The sequence below is a fragment of the Patella vulgata genome, chromosome 3, assembly GCF_932274485.2.
Source record: "Patella vulgata chromosome 3, xgPatVulg1.2, whole genome shotgun sequence".
Classification (NCBI taxonomy): Eukaryota; Metazoa; Mollusca; class Gastropoda; family Patellidae; genus Patella; species Patella vulgata.
In genome coordinates, this window is record NC_065881.2 from 2,890,500 (window position 1) to 2,906,341 (window position 15,842).

Genomic DNA, 15,842 nt, shown 5'->3' on the forward strand with positions numbered 1-15,842 from the left:
TCACGTAAAAGATCCCTTGACAGTTGGAATTAATATAAGAGTAGGCCGTATTGCCGCTGTCCGGGCAAAATTTCCCTCATAGCACACTGTATGGCGCATGCCAGTCTTCATTAGCCCAGTTCAGAGCAGAACAGTAGGACGTTAAACCCCATTTCATTTCATTTCATTTATATTTTGTACAGGTCATTTATAAACCGGGGCCACGGGGGCTCGGTGATTAAGTCGCTGACTCATTAACCAGCAGGTCCGGGTTCGATCCCGGTGTTGACCGAGAAATGTCCATATAGGATTTATAAGTGGTGTAGCATGGATAGTGTGACAAAGAAGACTCGCTCCCGGTGTTGGGTGAGAAATGTCCATATAGGATTTATAAGTGGTGTAGCACGGATAGTGTGACAAAGAAGACTCGCTCCCGGTGTTGGTCGAGAACGTTCGTCGAGATTTTCCGATGTGGTTTTCCCTTGTCATTGCAGGACGTAAAAGATCCCATGGCAGTTGCAATTAGATATTAAAGTAGACCGTAGCGCCGCTGTCCGGGCAAAATTGCTTCATACCACATTGCATGACGTATGCCCGTTTTCATTAGCTCTGTCAGAGCAGAACATTTTTATTTGGTTAACCGCGGTGGCAAACAAACTCATTTCATTTCCTTGATAAGTTTGGAAAATGATTCTTAGAATTGAAAAGTTCATGAATAAATGTATACGTCAATATTTGATGGGTCGTCGCAAAAACACAAGTCCAAACCCAAATAATATGATACATTAAGGGCATGGCTTATAAACATTAAGATGGGATTGCTTCCATGGACGACTTTGTTGTAAAACGACCCAGACACGTAATTTTAAATCTGATTATAACAAGGTCCTATTCGTTTCGTTTTTTATAGTTAAAAATTTCGTTTTACTTGTCTTCATAACACTATGATCTGGAAGAGTTGTTATATAACAGGCGCTCTGCTTCATTTGTGGAATTAACCAATGAACCGGCCTGTTACGGCGTTCCGTGCATGGAACTGTGGGTAAAGCACTAGAAACCGCAACGCTGCTTGATTAATCAATGTCTGACGTCATAGGGTGAAAAGACGCTCGTGTGACCCTTGAAACGACCTCGCACTACAGTCAGATCTTCGAATAGTAGAGGCCGTCGAAAGTATAAAACACGAAACGAAATATAGATCTGTATTTTAATCGGATTGGAGTGAGATGTTTGTATTCTATAAACGTAATGTCTAACACATTCGAACCATGTATGTTTTTTGATTAAATTTTCGACAGCTTTGAGATAGCAATAATGTAGAATAAATGTTCGCATTGTTTAAACAGAACATTTTGTTAAACTAAACATACATTATTACGTCACATTAATAATGATGTCATAGGAGTGAAATGTTATATATTATATAAACTATTGAATAGACATTTATTAACAAAACAAGACCATTAATCGACTCTCGATGGCATTGGATACTCGAGATTTTAACTAGATTAAAACGGTTCCCCATTTAAAAATTTAATTTAAAAATCCCGATTAGGCTATATCACTATCAGTGCCCTGGTTAACACTGTGCATACATCTTGTCAAAACTACAAACAATGATAACTTGGCTGAGAATGAAGTAAATCAAGGGGTTTCCACATGTTGCTCCATCTGTCTAAGATACGAGAATTAACATTGTCAATGGGGAAATCTTTAGTGGTTTGTGACCAAATAAATAAAACTGTGCTAACAAAATGAAACTAGATTTGCCACGGCTAGATCTTATTCTTAAGGTCAACTCAATTCTCGTCGATGTCGCTGGGATGTAATAAGTAGAGCGCGTGATTGTTGACGAGATTGTAGGTTAGGGTTAGACTAAGTATTAGGGCTATGTCCAGGGTTCGGGTTAGGGTTGGGATTATAGTGTTAACCCTGTTTACATCTCGTGACCTTTGGCCAAACTTGAAGTTGGCCTTATCAATTAGATTTAACCCTTTGTGCCTATCTTCCTATAAATTTTACTCGAAACGAAATATAATTTTATATAATTAATGTTGCAGTGTTTTCGGCACTATGTCCTTCCGGCACATTTAACCAAATGTGAATATTTTTGGGCATGGTAGGCCAACATTAGATAACTACAATGACTTAATATTGAAAATAACTGAAAAATAGATAAATTTCGTTTCGTGTGAAATTCTGTGTTTCAAATTTGAATTTGCTAGAGTTCGCCAAGGGAATAATACTAGATCATTGTGTCATCTGGAGAATATCTTCTCGAGGGTTAGGGTTAGGTTTATAAATTACATGTCAAACGTACAAATTGAAGCTGTAACAACGGTGGATTGTGGCTAAAACTATTCTGAAGGGTTAGGGTTAGATTTGTGGGTATAAATGTAACCGGGGGGTGTAAATTCTCAATAAAAACTAAGGTGGTTAGTTTTTAAACCTTTATTAAAAACCCTGAAATATATATACGTTAAAATTAATATACATATCACAGTAACAGTTGAGTACAATAAAATAATAGTAAGGCATGCATATTGGTACTCAATGAAATATATCAATAATTTATACACTAAAATACATCACTAATTAAATTAAACATATTAAACAGGCCTTAAGTTTATACTAAATATAATATAAGTAATTGATAACATACCCAAAGAAGGGGTTTTTAAATAAGACTATCAAGATGGTGAACAAAATCTTCAGATAACTATATTCTGGAAAATAACATTATTCTGATTATACATACAATATACTTTCAAAACGGTACCTTATAATCTACTATATATATGTATATATGAAAAACTAATGATCTTTACATGTTATTTTCTATCTATTTAAATAAAATGGTTGCTTAATATTACAATTTCTATCATTCCTACATCCGCTCCATCTAAACCCCAATTACCCAAAATAAGAGAATTAGCACACATACCTGTAATACTGAAGTAGTATAACTGGAACAATTCTCTGAAAATAACCTAACTAGATTTGGAAAATAAAGTTAAACAATTTGATTGAAGATATCAAATTGTCCTTACACTTCGAAATCTATCTAATGTCTGATGTCTAAAGTGAGGTTCAGATAAAAAGAAAACTTGCTTGTAACCAAGGGAGTAGAATTGTACTCACCCCAAGATTTGGGCTCTAAGAAAACAGTACAGGTTAACAAGCCAAGTTAAAGGAGAGATATTATTATAGACCAGTTGCAATTAAAATTAGTGTCAGTTTGTTAGTTTAAAGGTGCACTCACTCAATACACTATATTACTTGACATAATAAAACCTATAAACATATTAAAATTCCGCTTCGCTACATAAACACTGACAGATATTCTACAGATCGGTCAAGATCCAGTTATCGGTTTGCAGTAGAGGTTTTGGAAATCTCGTTAAAAAATCAACAGTAAAAAAATATTTTGAGAAAAAAAAATGGATATGATATGTAAGTTTAACGTGTTAGCAGTGCAGGTAACTGAAAATTGTGAATTTTGCTGTCAGCTGAAAGAAGCAAACAAGTTGTCAACATTTGGCTGCGTCGAGTTGTTTTGTTTAGATTTTGAGCGGATACTAAATCACCGGAATTCACCGGAATTCACTTTGCAAATATCAAAATTTGACTCCAAGGCCTACCTCTTTACATATATTTTGCATTAATATTAATAATAAATAATTGAAAAACACCGATGATCACCGGAATTCACTTTTAAAAACATATAAACACCGGAAATCACTTTAAAAAAATGGGGGGTTGGATGGCCGAATGGTTAGCACGTGCGCGCTGCGCTGTATCATACAGTCTGTCATTGAGTCAACTGGTGGGATTTCGATTCCCCGGTTGTACGTGACAAGGAGTAGGGTCGCCTGGCCTACCTCGTGGGGTTTCTCCGGGTCCTCCGGTTTCCTCCCACTGCTAAAGACCCCTACGCGCAAGTGAATTATTGAAATAAAATTGAACCATGTGTTAGTCCCGAAATGACCTAGTTTGAGTCGAGTTGAGGTTAAACCCTATTTCTCTCTCTCTCTCTCTCTCTTTCAGGGGGGTTGGATGGCACGTGCGTGCTGTATCATTAAGTCTGTCATTGAGTCATCTGGCGTGGTTTCGAATCCCCGGTTGTACGTGACAAGGAGTAGGGTCGCCTGTCCAACCTCATGGGTTTTGTCCGGGTCCTCCGGTTTCCTCCCACTGCTAAAGACCCCTACGCGCAAGCGAATTATGGAAATAAAATTGAATCATGTGTTAGGCCCGAAATGACCTAGTTTGTGTCAGTGGACGTTTAAACCCCATTCTCTATCTCTCTCTCTCTCTCTCTCTCTCTCTCTCTCTCTCTCTCTCTCACTTTCAAAATATGAGAATTCGCCCACAAGCCCTTGCTGCTTACATATATTTTGCATTAATATTAATAATGAATTTCCTTAAATACACCAAAAATGACTACTACATACGCCTTTTAGATTTAACTTGTCTCTTTGTAAATTTCACATAAATGGTCATTTCGAGACTTACACATGGTTCAATTATATTTCAATAATTCACATGCGCGTATGGGTTTTTTGGGGAGGGGGCAGAGGAATCGGCTTACACTACATGAAGATCTGACCAGTTGTACTGGGAGGTCATGTCAGGTGTCATACGGGCGGCTTTTGACCCTATGAAAGATATTGATTAATCAATCAGCTTTAACGTTTCTAGGGGTTTACCCACAGTTCCGTGAAGATCACGCCAAGAACTCGCCGTAACAGACCGTTTCATTAGCTAATTTCTCACATCAACTAGAACGCCTGTTACATAACAACTCTTCCAGTGTAGTAAAGAAAAGAAAACAAAATTTTGTACTATTAAAAAACATGAAATGAAATAGGATTTATAAAGAGCCGTTACCTTCAATGTGCCTACATATTTCTTGTAGCATATAGTCGATCATGACTCGTACTGGCTTTATATAACTTTTGGGAAATATTCCCCCTTATTTTTAGTTTGTTTTATATACGCCTACATTGAAATGTAGTCATATATTCAATTGTGTCACCCCCATTCGTCAATTCGTTGGTCCGGCGTCCACAATTGTTTGTGGACACTCTAGAGGCCAAAGTGAATATCCGATTGACATTAAATTTATACACAGTGTTTAAGGTCATGAGACGAAGAAGCCTATTGATTTTCAGCAATTTCTGATAATTACTGCCAGAGTTATGGCCTTTGATCACTTCAAAATATCTTGTGGATGCTCTAGAAGCTAAAGATGATATCCGATTGACTTCAAATTTACACTCAGTGTTCGAGGTCATGCGACGAAGAATCATATTGATTTTCAACATTTCTGATAATTACTGCCAAAGTTATGACCCTTGATCACTTTGAAAAATCTTGTGACGTCTAGAGGCTAAAGTTATCATCGGATTGGCTTCAGTTTAAGGTCTTGAGATGAACAAGTATATTGATTTTCAATGAATTTTGATAACTTGAACAGCTAAATCCATGATATTAAATGTTTCGTATACTAAACGTTAGCATGGGGCAGAACTTTATACAAACAAATCAAATTCTAATGATTTTCTGATAATTACATGAATTGATGAGTTGTTGTTACTCTTAATTGGTTATTAGTGTATTATAATTGTTTCATTACTAAAAAATGTAAAAATATGCGACAACACTTGTTGACTGCCCGGATGATTTAGCTGCTGTGGGTTGCCTAGGGGGTTGGATTGCTGAATGGTTAGCGTGCGCGTGCTGTATCATAAGGTCTGTCATTGAGTCAACTGGCGTGGTTTCGAGTCCCCAGTTGTACGTGACAAGGAGTAGGGTCGCCCGCCAACCTCGTGGGTTTTCTCCGTGTTCTCCTATTTCCTCCCACTGCTAAATACCCCTACGCGCAAGCCAATTATTGACATAAAATTAAACCATATGTTAGACACACCTAGTTTGTGTCGAGTAGAAGTTAAACCCCAATTCTCTCTCTCTCTGTCTCTCTCTCCTCTCTGGACTTTCGGGGATCACATGGGTAAGACGCTGTCTCGTTAGCCTGGAGGTCGGGTGTTCAATCCCTGCATTGGCCGAGAAAGTTCCCCCTTGTCAGTGATGCAGGACGGAGGGCCTGACAAGGACGACTGTCTAGTCATGCGGATGGGACGAAAAACCGAGGTCCTGTGTATACATTGGAATGCACGTAAAAGATCCCTTGGCAGTTGGAATTCGATATAAAAGTAGGCGATAGTGCCGCTGCCCGGGCAAAATTTCCCTCATAGCACACTGTATGGTGTATGCCCGTCTTCATTAGCTCAGCATAGGAGCAAAACAGTAGGACGTTAAACCCCATTTCATTTCATTTCTCTGGACTTTTACGGTCGACCTCCTGGATCCATTCACTCGATCTGATATGCACAGTTGTTGTGTGGTGCAGTAGCAGATATTGGACAGGTCAGTCGATTTGCACAGGCCAAGACAGTTAACATGGATTTTCCACAGGGTTCCCCCTAGTCACTGGTGCAGAGTAGGCCGCTGTCCGGACATAATTTCCTACATAGCACACCGTATGACATATGCCCATTTTAATTAGCCCAGTCGGAACAGAACAGTAGGACATTAATCTTGATTTCATTTCAAACATTTAGAAATATTTTTTTCTCTATTTTAGATAAAACAAACTGAACAAGTTGGATCAGGAAAGACTATCACAATGCCTAGAAGAAAAAGGTGCAAATGGATTAAAAATTTACAACAACATTGGTGTAAATGGCGTGATAGCATTGCAAATGAACCCCTTCCTGATTCAACAAATGAACCCCTTCCTGATTCAACAAATGAACCCCTTCCTGGATCACAAGATCAACCTGGATCACGAGTTGAACCCCTTCCGGGATCAATAGATGAACCCTTTCCTGGATCACGAGATGAACCCCTTCCGGGATCACCGGATCAACCCCGTCCTGCTTCAAGAGATCAACTGGTATGTTTGATATCTACATGTAAGCTTATCTACAAAAAAAGAAAAGCAGTTCATGTTTTTTTTTTTGTTGTATATTTTTTTTTTTGGCTGAGAAATTTCATCAGCTGTTTCCGACGTGGTTTCGCCTTGTGAGTGGTGCAGGATGGGGATAAAAGACTGAGGTCCTGTGTACACATTGGTGCACACATAAAAGATCCCTTGGCAGTTGGAATTCGATATAAGAGTAGGCTTTTGCGCTGCTGTCCGGGCAAAATTGCCCTCATGGCACACTGTATGACATATGCCCATCATCGTTAGCCCAGTCGAAGCAGAAAAGTAGGACGTTAAACCCCATTTTATTTCATCAGTATTTTTTCAGACAATCCTTCCCTTATAGAAGATTGTATGGCTTATGCCCGTCTTCATAAGCCCAGTTGAAGCAGGCTTGTAACAATCTATACCCCGACGCCCGGGCCTACCAAAATTAACTTACAGGCTAGTGATCTATTTAACCGTACTAGTCCTGGGCTAGTGGCCTTTTACTGGTTTGTAAATTAATCTAGAGATATAGATAAATAAACTGTAAAAACATCCTACATTTATTTCTCCAATTCCACACAAAACTCTATTATAACAATAGATTTTCTGTATAAAACTTAGGGCAGTATGGACATTTTTAGTACCTCGTCGATTCATTCATTCTTGACATTTTTCTCCACCTTGCACTCTTTGACAAGTCACGTATTCACCAGTTGAAATCAGGTTGATTTTTTTTAAAAAAAGCCTACATAATATTTTATAAGATTGGTTTTGACATAAATATTTGAAAGCATGCCATTGGATTTTCAAATACAAAATAATTTTGATTATTTAATATGTCCGGTATTTCCAAAGAATTTACTACACGTGTTCGTTGCACATGGCATGCTCAATGGTACCCTATCGACACACAGCATCGTGCTCGAGTGATAATGTAAACAATTTTACTATCCTGTCTATTTTAATATTATATCATTAATTATATTAATTTTATTGAAATAAAATTAAACCATATGTTTTTGTCGAGTGGGCATTAAACCCAGTTTCCCTCTCTCTCTAAAGTCTTGTTTCCATTATTGTACAGGAATAGTGCATCCTACTGACAAAGGTTGTAGAAGAATCGAAGAGAGAGAAATGAAATGAAATGGGGTTTAACGTCCTACTGTTCTGCTCCTAAACTGGGCTAATGAAGATGGGCATACGCCATACAGTGTACTATGAGGGGAAATTTTGCCCTACAGCCTACTCTTATATCGAATTCCAACTGCCAAGGGATCTTTTATGTGCATGCCAATGTGTACACGGGACCTCGGTTTTTAGTCCCATCCGAACGACTAGACAGCTGTCCTTGTCAGGCCCTCTGTCCTGCATCATTGACAAGGGGAAACCACGCTGGAAAATATGGATGAACTTTCTCGGCCAATGCAGGGATCGAACACCCGACCTCCAGGCTAGCAAGCCAGCGTCTTACCCACTTAGCCACGTGATCCCTGAAGAGAGAGAAATAGGGTTTAGCACTTGACATGGAATGACCCACAGGGGACTTTACTCCTTTTCACGTACAAGCAGGGATTCAAAACCACATCATGACTCAATGAACCATTCAGCCAGTTCGCTCCTACTGCTCAAGGAATGACCTAGTTTGTTTTGAGTGGATGTTAAAACCACTTTCTCTCAATACATAACATTGTTATAACTTTTATATATTACAGGAAACTAATAATATAACTTATCACAGGAAACTAATGATGTTATAACTTTTATATATTACAGGATACTAATAATATAACTTATCACAGGAAACTAATGATGTTATAACTTTTATATATTACAGGATACTAATAATATAACTTATCACAGGAAACTAATGATGTTATAACTTTTATACATTACAGGAAGCTAATAATATAACTTTTATATATTACAGTAAACTAATGATTTTATAGCTTTGATGTTATAACTTTTATATATTACAGGAAACTAATGATGTTATAGCTTTTATATATACTATTCAAAAAAAGTAGGGGATGTTTGATTTTGGGGGCATAATACTAAAATATGCAAATGACTACGAAAAAAGTCACTATAGAACCTAACAGAAGAAACATTTCCAGTTACATGTGACGCCCAAACGCACCAATAGCTACCGCATGGAATGCAGGTGATGCTTGGGATCATCATGGGGGTCCAACCCAAGATTTGCACGACTCTGACTTTGAATGTTACAGTCATTGTGGCATTGAATTCCAGGGTGGAAACATCAGTTTAATTGTTTTAGTGACCAGAAAACAAATTTTGATATGCGTCGGCTTACCCAAAATGAAAGGTTACGTGCCCTTGGCATGCTACAGATCGGCACAACACAGGCGGTTGTGGCGCGGACGATGAATGTTTCTCAGTCTGTCATAAGCAGGCTATGGTCCAGATACCGTGATACACAATCTGTACAGAACAGACCACGCTCAGGTCGACCAAGGGCGACAACTCAAGCCCAGGATCGATTTATCCGTACCTTGGCCTTGAGAAATCGTGTCATCACAGCAAATCAGATCAGCGCTCGTCTTCAAACAGACACTGGTGTGAGAGTGAGTGGCCAGACGTTTCGGAATCGACTGCATAGGGGTCACCTTCGCGCCCGACGTCCTCGCGTGATCCCTTGTTTGAGAGATCATCACATTCAGGCAAGACGTCGTTGGTGTAGGGATCGTCAACACTTGGATAATCGACGCTGGAGCAATGTGATGTTTTCAGATGAGTCAAGGTTCACTGTTGATTTTTTGGACAGACGTAGGAGGGTGTGGCGTCGTCGAAACGAGCGCTTCCAAGACGTTAACGTCATCAGACATGATCGATTTGGGGGTGGTTCTGTTATGGTGTGGGGAGGCATCACTGTTGCTGGAAGAACGGCTTTACATGTTGTTGCAGGGCGTGTTACAGGCCAGTACTACCGGGACAACATCTTGGCAGTCCATGTTGTGCCGTTCGCACGACGTCATGGCCGCCGTTTCATCTTCCAGGATGACAACGCAAGATGTCACAGGGCCAGGATCGTTACAGGTTACCTCCAACAACAGAACATCACCACATTACCTTGGCCAGCACTGAGTCCCGACCTCTCCCCCATTGAGCATGTCTGGGACATGCTTGGACAGAGGTTACGTCAACGTCAACAACGTCCTGCCAATGTCCAAGAACTTGCTGCTGCGTTGCAACAGGAATGGGACAATCTGGACCAAAATGACCTTAGACGTCTCATTAGGAGTATGCCACGTCGGATCAATGCTTGTTTGGCAAACAGAGGAGGATTTACCCGTTACTGACTTGGTTGTGATGCTGTGGTAACTTTGCTGTTTGACCCCGGGTATCATTTTACCCTTATAATGGTCAGTCTGTGCCTTACTTAGTCTAACGATCATTTGGAAAAAATCGATGAAAGTGAACTTCATTTCATTTTGTCATTTGTTTCTTCGTCAGTTTCATTAGGTGACTTTAATAACACTTAAAAATCAAATATCCCCTACTTTTTTTGAATAGTATAGATAAAACACGTAATTTGAAGAAATAATTCATACTATTAACACAATTTCTCCAAAAAAGTCATCAATTGACAAAAAAAGGTGCTAAACTACTGAATTCGCTCACATTAAAAATGGATATTTTTTACAGTGTGGGGTTACCCAGCCCATACCTAATACATATTAGCCAACTAGACTGAAACAATGGCCATTTTATAATGTATGTTAATCATTTCAGATTACTGTGTAGCAATGTCAAAGGACAAGAACGTGGCCATTAATCAAGCTCTTCACAACAAATTAACCACGTACAGATATAAGGCGAGGTGTAGGGCAACAAGTCCTGAATACTGATCATTGACAGTGCTTATCTAGATGAAATTATGGATGACGAAACCCCCGTGCTTATTGAAGGAGTCAAGTCGCTAACTAACTCAATATCATCCAGTCTTCGACAATGCAAACAGAAACGATTGATGTTTCAGTCAAAATGAAAATATTAACATTGGCACTTGAATTGCGTGTAGAATGCTTCGGGTACCATTTGCATTAAGGGACTCGATGAAGGAGACTTAATATATCCCACGTAGAAGAATATCACCTTTTAAATTCAGACCCTTCGCGTAATTCGTCAAACATAACTGATTATAAATTACAGTATGATAGAAACGATTGAATGTAAATCAGGTTATATATATTCATAATACATTATTATGTGTTGCGACCTATTTGTGTCCATTACTGGGTGCCACAGAATAGAGATTTAGCTCTTTCTGGGTTGATTGCATATTATATTCAAATACTAGATTGGTGGGGAAAACCCGTTCTTATTTAATCAAGATGCTGAGTTGGTGGAGAGATTTAAGGCCAAGAGTAGCGGAAAGATATCAGTAGAATAAACCACAAGTTCCAAATACCGATTATTGATAGTGCTTTTATTGCTGGGTTTGTGGGGGAAACACCGGATTGTTTAGTTAAAGTGCTGGATGGTGGGGGATACCCTGTGATTATTTAATAAATATACTGGGTTGGCGGGGAACCCCGGGCTTGTTTAGTTAAAATATTGGGTTGGTGGGGAAATCCCGGGCCTGTTTAGTTAAAATACTGGGTTGTTGAGGAAAATAAATTTATCTTTAAATTGAATCCGACTTCTGTTTTATTGTCTCTGAAACATTTCCACCGCGGCGCCCTAACCTAACCAGGCGGTGTGGCGTGTTTCATTGACTTGAAGACCATGATAAAAGTGACCGTAAATATAAAAGTAAATATAAAAGTAAACATAATCAATCGCTGTTTTAATGAAATGCAAATATGCTTGTTTTTGTTCAGTTAATATCGATGTGATTCATGATGTCATAAATCAACCTCTTCTATGTACCAGTTTGCATACATGAAATTAAAGGGAGTAAAATGAGATTTAACCTGTTACGAGTTTGGTCCAACTGGGATAATGAAGACGGACATACGCCGCTACGCCCTCCTCTTATATCGAATTCCAACTGTCAAATGTACGTCAAAGTGTTCACCGGAAAATCACAGAGAACTTTCGAAATCAACAACGGGATTGGACCACTTGCCCCTAGTCAACGAATAACTGAGCCACGGCGGCTCCCATTTGTTAAAGTATCAAATATATCAAGTATCATCAAGTCTATAATACCCGCCCTTGTCTTCTGCCCCGATTGGGTTAACAAAGACGGACATACACCACACACAAGGCGCTATGAGGGGAAATTTAACCAGTCAACGACGCTACGGCCTACTTTTATGTCAAGGGTTCTGCACGGGACCTCAGTTTTCTGTACCATCCGAATGACTACACCTTTTTTCTTGCCAGGTCTGAAGGCCTACACCAGTGCCAACCCAGGATGAGTCAATAGGGGGACGATTAGGTTAACGTCCGCTTTAATTGAATCAAGTGGTGTGGGTTCGATCCCGGCTGATTACTGGCCACCGTCGTGCTAAAGACCTGTACACGTGCAGGCTAATTAATTGATGGATTAGAGAAATATCATATGTCGACGGTGTTAAAAAAAACGCAACTAGAACGCCCAGGGTCACATCCCACTTGTCCGGGATCCCTGTCAGCGAGAGGCGTGGGGGGTCGATGAATGTTAGAAGGAGGCCATTCCCGCAAATGCGTTTTCTTGCTGTTCCAGCCCATGAATGCAGCAACTTCAAAGTGATCTAATGTACCCTTACTTAGGTAGATGACTCGAATACCAACCAATCATTCAGAGTCCACGGAGACGGGAAAGTCGGGAGAAAATTTTGAAACTTTAACTGCCGCAAACCCGTTTTCCTGGCTGGTACACCTATGAGAGAGAGAGAGAGAGAGAGAGAGGGAGATTTCGGGACTAACATGGTTTAATTTTATGTAAAGGATTCGCTTAAGGATCTTTAGAAGTGGGAGGTAACCGCAAAACCAGGGGAAAACTTATGAGGTTGGACACTACGTCTTGTCACGTACAAGCGGGGAATCGAAACCATGCCATTTGACTCAATGACAGACCTTATGATCTAACGCGCTCGCGTTAACCATTCAGTCACGCAACCCCAAGCAATATTTGGAGAATTAATCTCTCAACTAAATATCCGCTTCAACCACAAGGATATTAAAGATACATTGTCACAAATGTATTTATCAGGTGGTTATTTCCAGTAACAGTATGACATGATATATGAAAAGTTTAGACGCCCAATCTTACTAGGAAACTACTCGATTACCGTATCATCTCAATGGAAGCGGACGTAAATTAACCTTGATATTATATCAAGTATTATAATATCAAGGGAGTCGCGGTGGCTCAGTGAGTAACGTCTATCATAGAGTCAATTGGCGTGGATTAGGTTCACGCATGTACGTGACTAATACCCCGTTCAGACGCTTATTTTTAAACCAGTTCAAAATCGCCGGGGTTTTTAAGACAGCGTCGTGTTGCGTTCACACGTACTATAAGTCAAACCTGTTTAACTATTCTGACCTCTTCGGTCGGAGGTTAGAGTTAACTATGCATGCGTACATACCATTTCCTGGTAGAATATGTAAACATCCTGTGAAAAAAAAATCCGCGAAATTTGTTTCTCTTACTCTCGGATAGTTTATACACATTTCCTAGAAATGAATACTAATGCTTTGAGACATAGAATTAAACAGTTTAGACAACGACAGAGTCAACAAAGGTACTTCTTTCTGATGCTAATGAGTGTCACTTCTGTGATATTCATGCCAACCAACAGGAGAATATGGTCACGGTATCACAGTGGCAATTGGTGGAATCACGCATACAGGTTTGGTTTGATATATTCATATATATTGTTTTAAAATTTATAATCATTATAATGTAGTCAAATATGTACACGGACAAGGGGTCATCAATTAAATATTTATAGAAAATATAACGTCCCCCCCCCCCCCCCCAAAAAAAAAACAACCTAAAAAAACAAAACAATCTTCACACAAATAGGCCTGTGCTATTATATGTGCCATATAGACAATTTTTAATTTCGAATAATAATAGTTGCATGCTTAAAAGAGATAAATTGTTAATATTTGGGATCTAGAAATTGACACAAATGGGTCGCAACACATAATTTCTAATTAGTTATATTTGTCGAAATACTCTAGATGTCTAAATCGAATGGCAATGTCTAGCAACTGGTTATTCCAGTCTACACTGATAGTATTTATTGTGCATGCTCTCCAGATAAGAATATGACTTGTGGGAATATGTCTAGCCTCGTTCTTCTAGTCCCTTGTTACAAATGACACTGAAATGCATTACACAATTCGTGTACCAATGGTTAAATGTTTGTTTTGTCTCAAATATTGGATATCAGAAACCCATCTTTTCCCCGTTAAGATCACAAGATCAATGTTGATTGAAATTGACAAATACTTTGTGTTTTCAATGTCGCAGATTTTGGATGATATTGACTACTTTAAGTTTAATTATTTACCTAATCTAATTCCTTTACATTTTATTTTCAGCTTTTATGATGATATACAGTATTTGGAAAACTTCAGAATGTCAAAATGTACATTTGAATATCTGTGCAGAATTTTGAGACCATTTCTTGAGAAACAAGTAACAAGTATGAGGGAACCAATATCTGTTGAGCGACAGGTAGGCTATTTTGCATTTTATGATCGCTGTATTGGTTGAGATATTCACTTCTGCTTGAGAATATAAGAACATGCAACACATACTATTATTTTCTATGTTGGCCGCCTACTGATTTGGATTGGAAGTAGATATTTGTTTGTACATGTAGATGGCCTTAGTAAAAAACAAATCTAGTTTTGTCAATTTAATACTAGACTGAATAATAGATTTTATCACTGAACTAAAATGATTGGAAATATTGAGAACAATCTTCTACCCCTCCCATTTTAAGTATGGTAACCCTTTTTTTTTAGGTTGGCATAAGTTTATGGGTTTTAGGGACCAATGCTGAGTACAGAACTGTGGCTGCATTATTTGGGGTTGGCCGGTCAACCGTGTCTTCAATTATACACATATTTTGTGAGTCCCTGATTTCGATCAAGGACAAATTCATTAAATTTCCATCAGGTGAAGAACTGAATAGAGTTGTAAATGGGTATCGGTCGAAATGGGGATTTCCAAATGCAGGTGGAGCAATAGATGGCAGTCATATTCCTATATTAGGACCGAGCATGAACCATGCTGACTTCCATAACAGAAAAGGGTGGTATTCCATCATTGTTCAAGCAGTTGTGAATGATCGTTATGAATTCACAGACCTAAATATCGGGTGGCCAGGAAGTGTTCATGATGCACGAGTCTATGCAAACTCCAAAATATATGCAAAAGGGCTGTCTGGGACATTATTTGCTGGCAAGATGATTGATGTCAATAATGTGCGCCTGCCTATCATCTTGTTTGGTGATCCGGCTTATCCATTATCCAACTTTCTAATGGAACCATACACAGACAATGGACACCTGACCCAAAATCAAAAGACATTTAATTATAAGCTAAGTAGTTCACGCATGACGGTAGAAAATTCCTTTGGTCGCCTAAAAGGTCGCTGGCGCTGCTTATTAAAGCGATTGGATATGAATGTTGACAAGGTCCCCAATATTATTATGACCTGTTGCATACTTCATAACATATGCGAACAAGCAAAAGACCCATTTAGGGTTGAATGGCTAGAGGATGTAGCAAAGGGAGAAAACTAAATGCCTCAGCCAAATCAAAGTAACGAAGAGGCAATCAATGCAGACTGCACTAACATTAGAAATATCCTGGCTGAATACTTCCAGGAATAATTTAACCTTACAAAACAAATAATTAAGAAAGTAATAATTGACCATACTGTTACATACACTCACTACAAAGAATTTCTAT

General features: G+C 38.9%; 1 protein-coding gene and 1 long non-coding RNA gene across 2 annotated transcripts; both read left to right on the forward strand.

The window, feature by feature from the left end:
• Positions 1 to 2,199: 2,199 nt before the first annotated feature.
• LOC130012222 (uncharacterized) lies at positions 2,200 to 11,613 on the forward strand. The gene is made up of 3 exons (XR_008787602.1): positions 2,200 to 3,432; positions 6,626 to 6,937; positions 10,709 to 11,613. It is a non-coding gene; the product is annotated as an uncharacterized LOC130012222 (long non-coding RNA).
• A 2,331-nt stretch (positions 11,614 to 13,944) lies between these two features.
• On the forward strand, positions 13,945 to 15,822 carry LOC130012219 (uncharacterized). The gene is made up of 2 exons (XM_056099630.1): positions 13,945 to 14,597; positions 14,891 to 15,822. The coding sequence occupies exons 1-2, from the start codon at positions 14,247 to 14,249 to the stop codon at positions 15,671 to 15,673; spliced, it is 1,134 nt and encodes a 377-aa protein (XP_055955605.1). The 5' UTR covers positions 13,945 to 14,246; the 3' UTR covers positions 15,674 to 15,822.
• Positions 15,823 to 15,842: the final 20 nt, after the last annotated feature.

Excerpts from the sequence above, each read along its gene's own strand:
- LOC130012219 (XM_056099630.1), top strand. The coding sequence starts at position 14,247 with ATGCATTACACAATTCGTGTACCAATGGTTAAATGTTTGTTTTGTCTC. Across the intron at positions 14,598-14,890 it reads CAATATCTGTTGAGCGACAG|GTTGGCATAAGTTTATGGGT; the intron begins GTAGGCTATTTT and ends CTTTTTTTTTAG.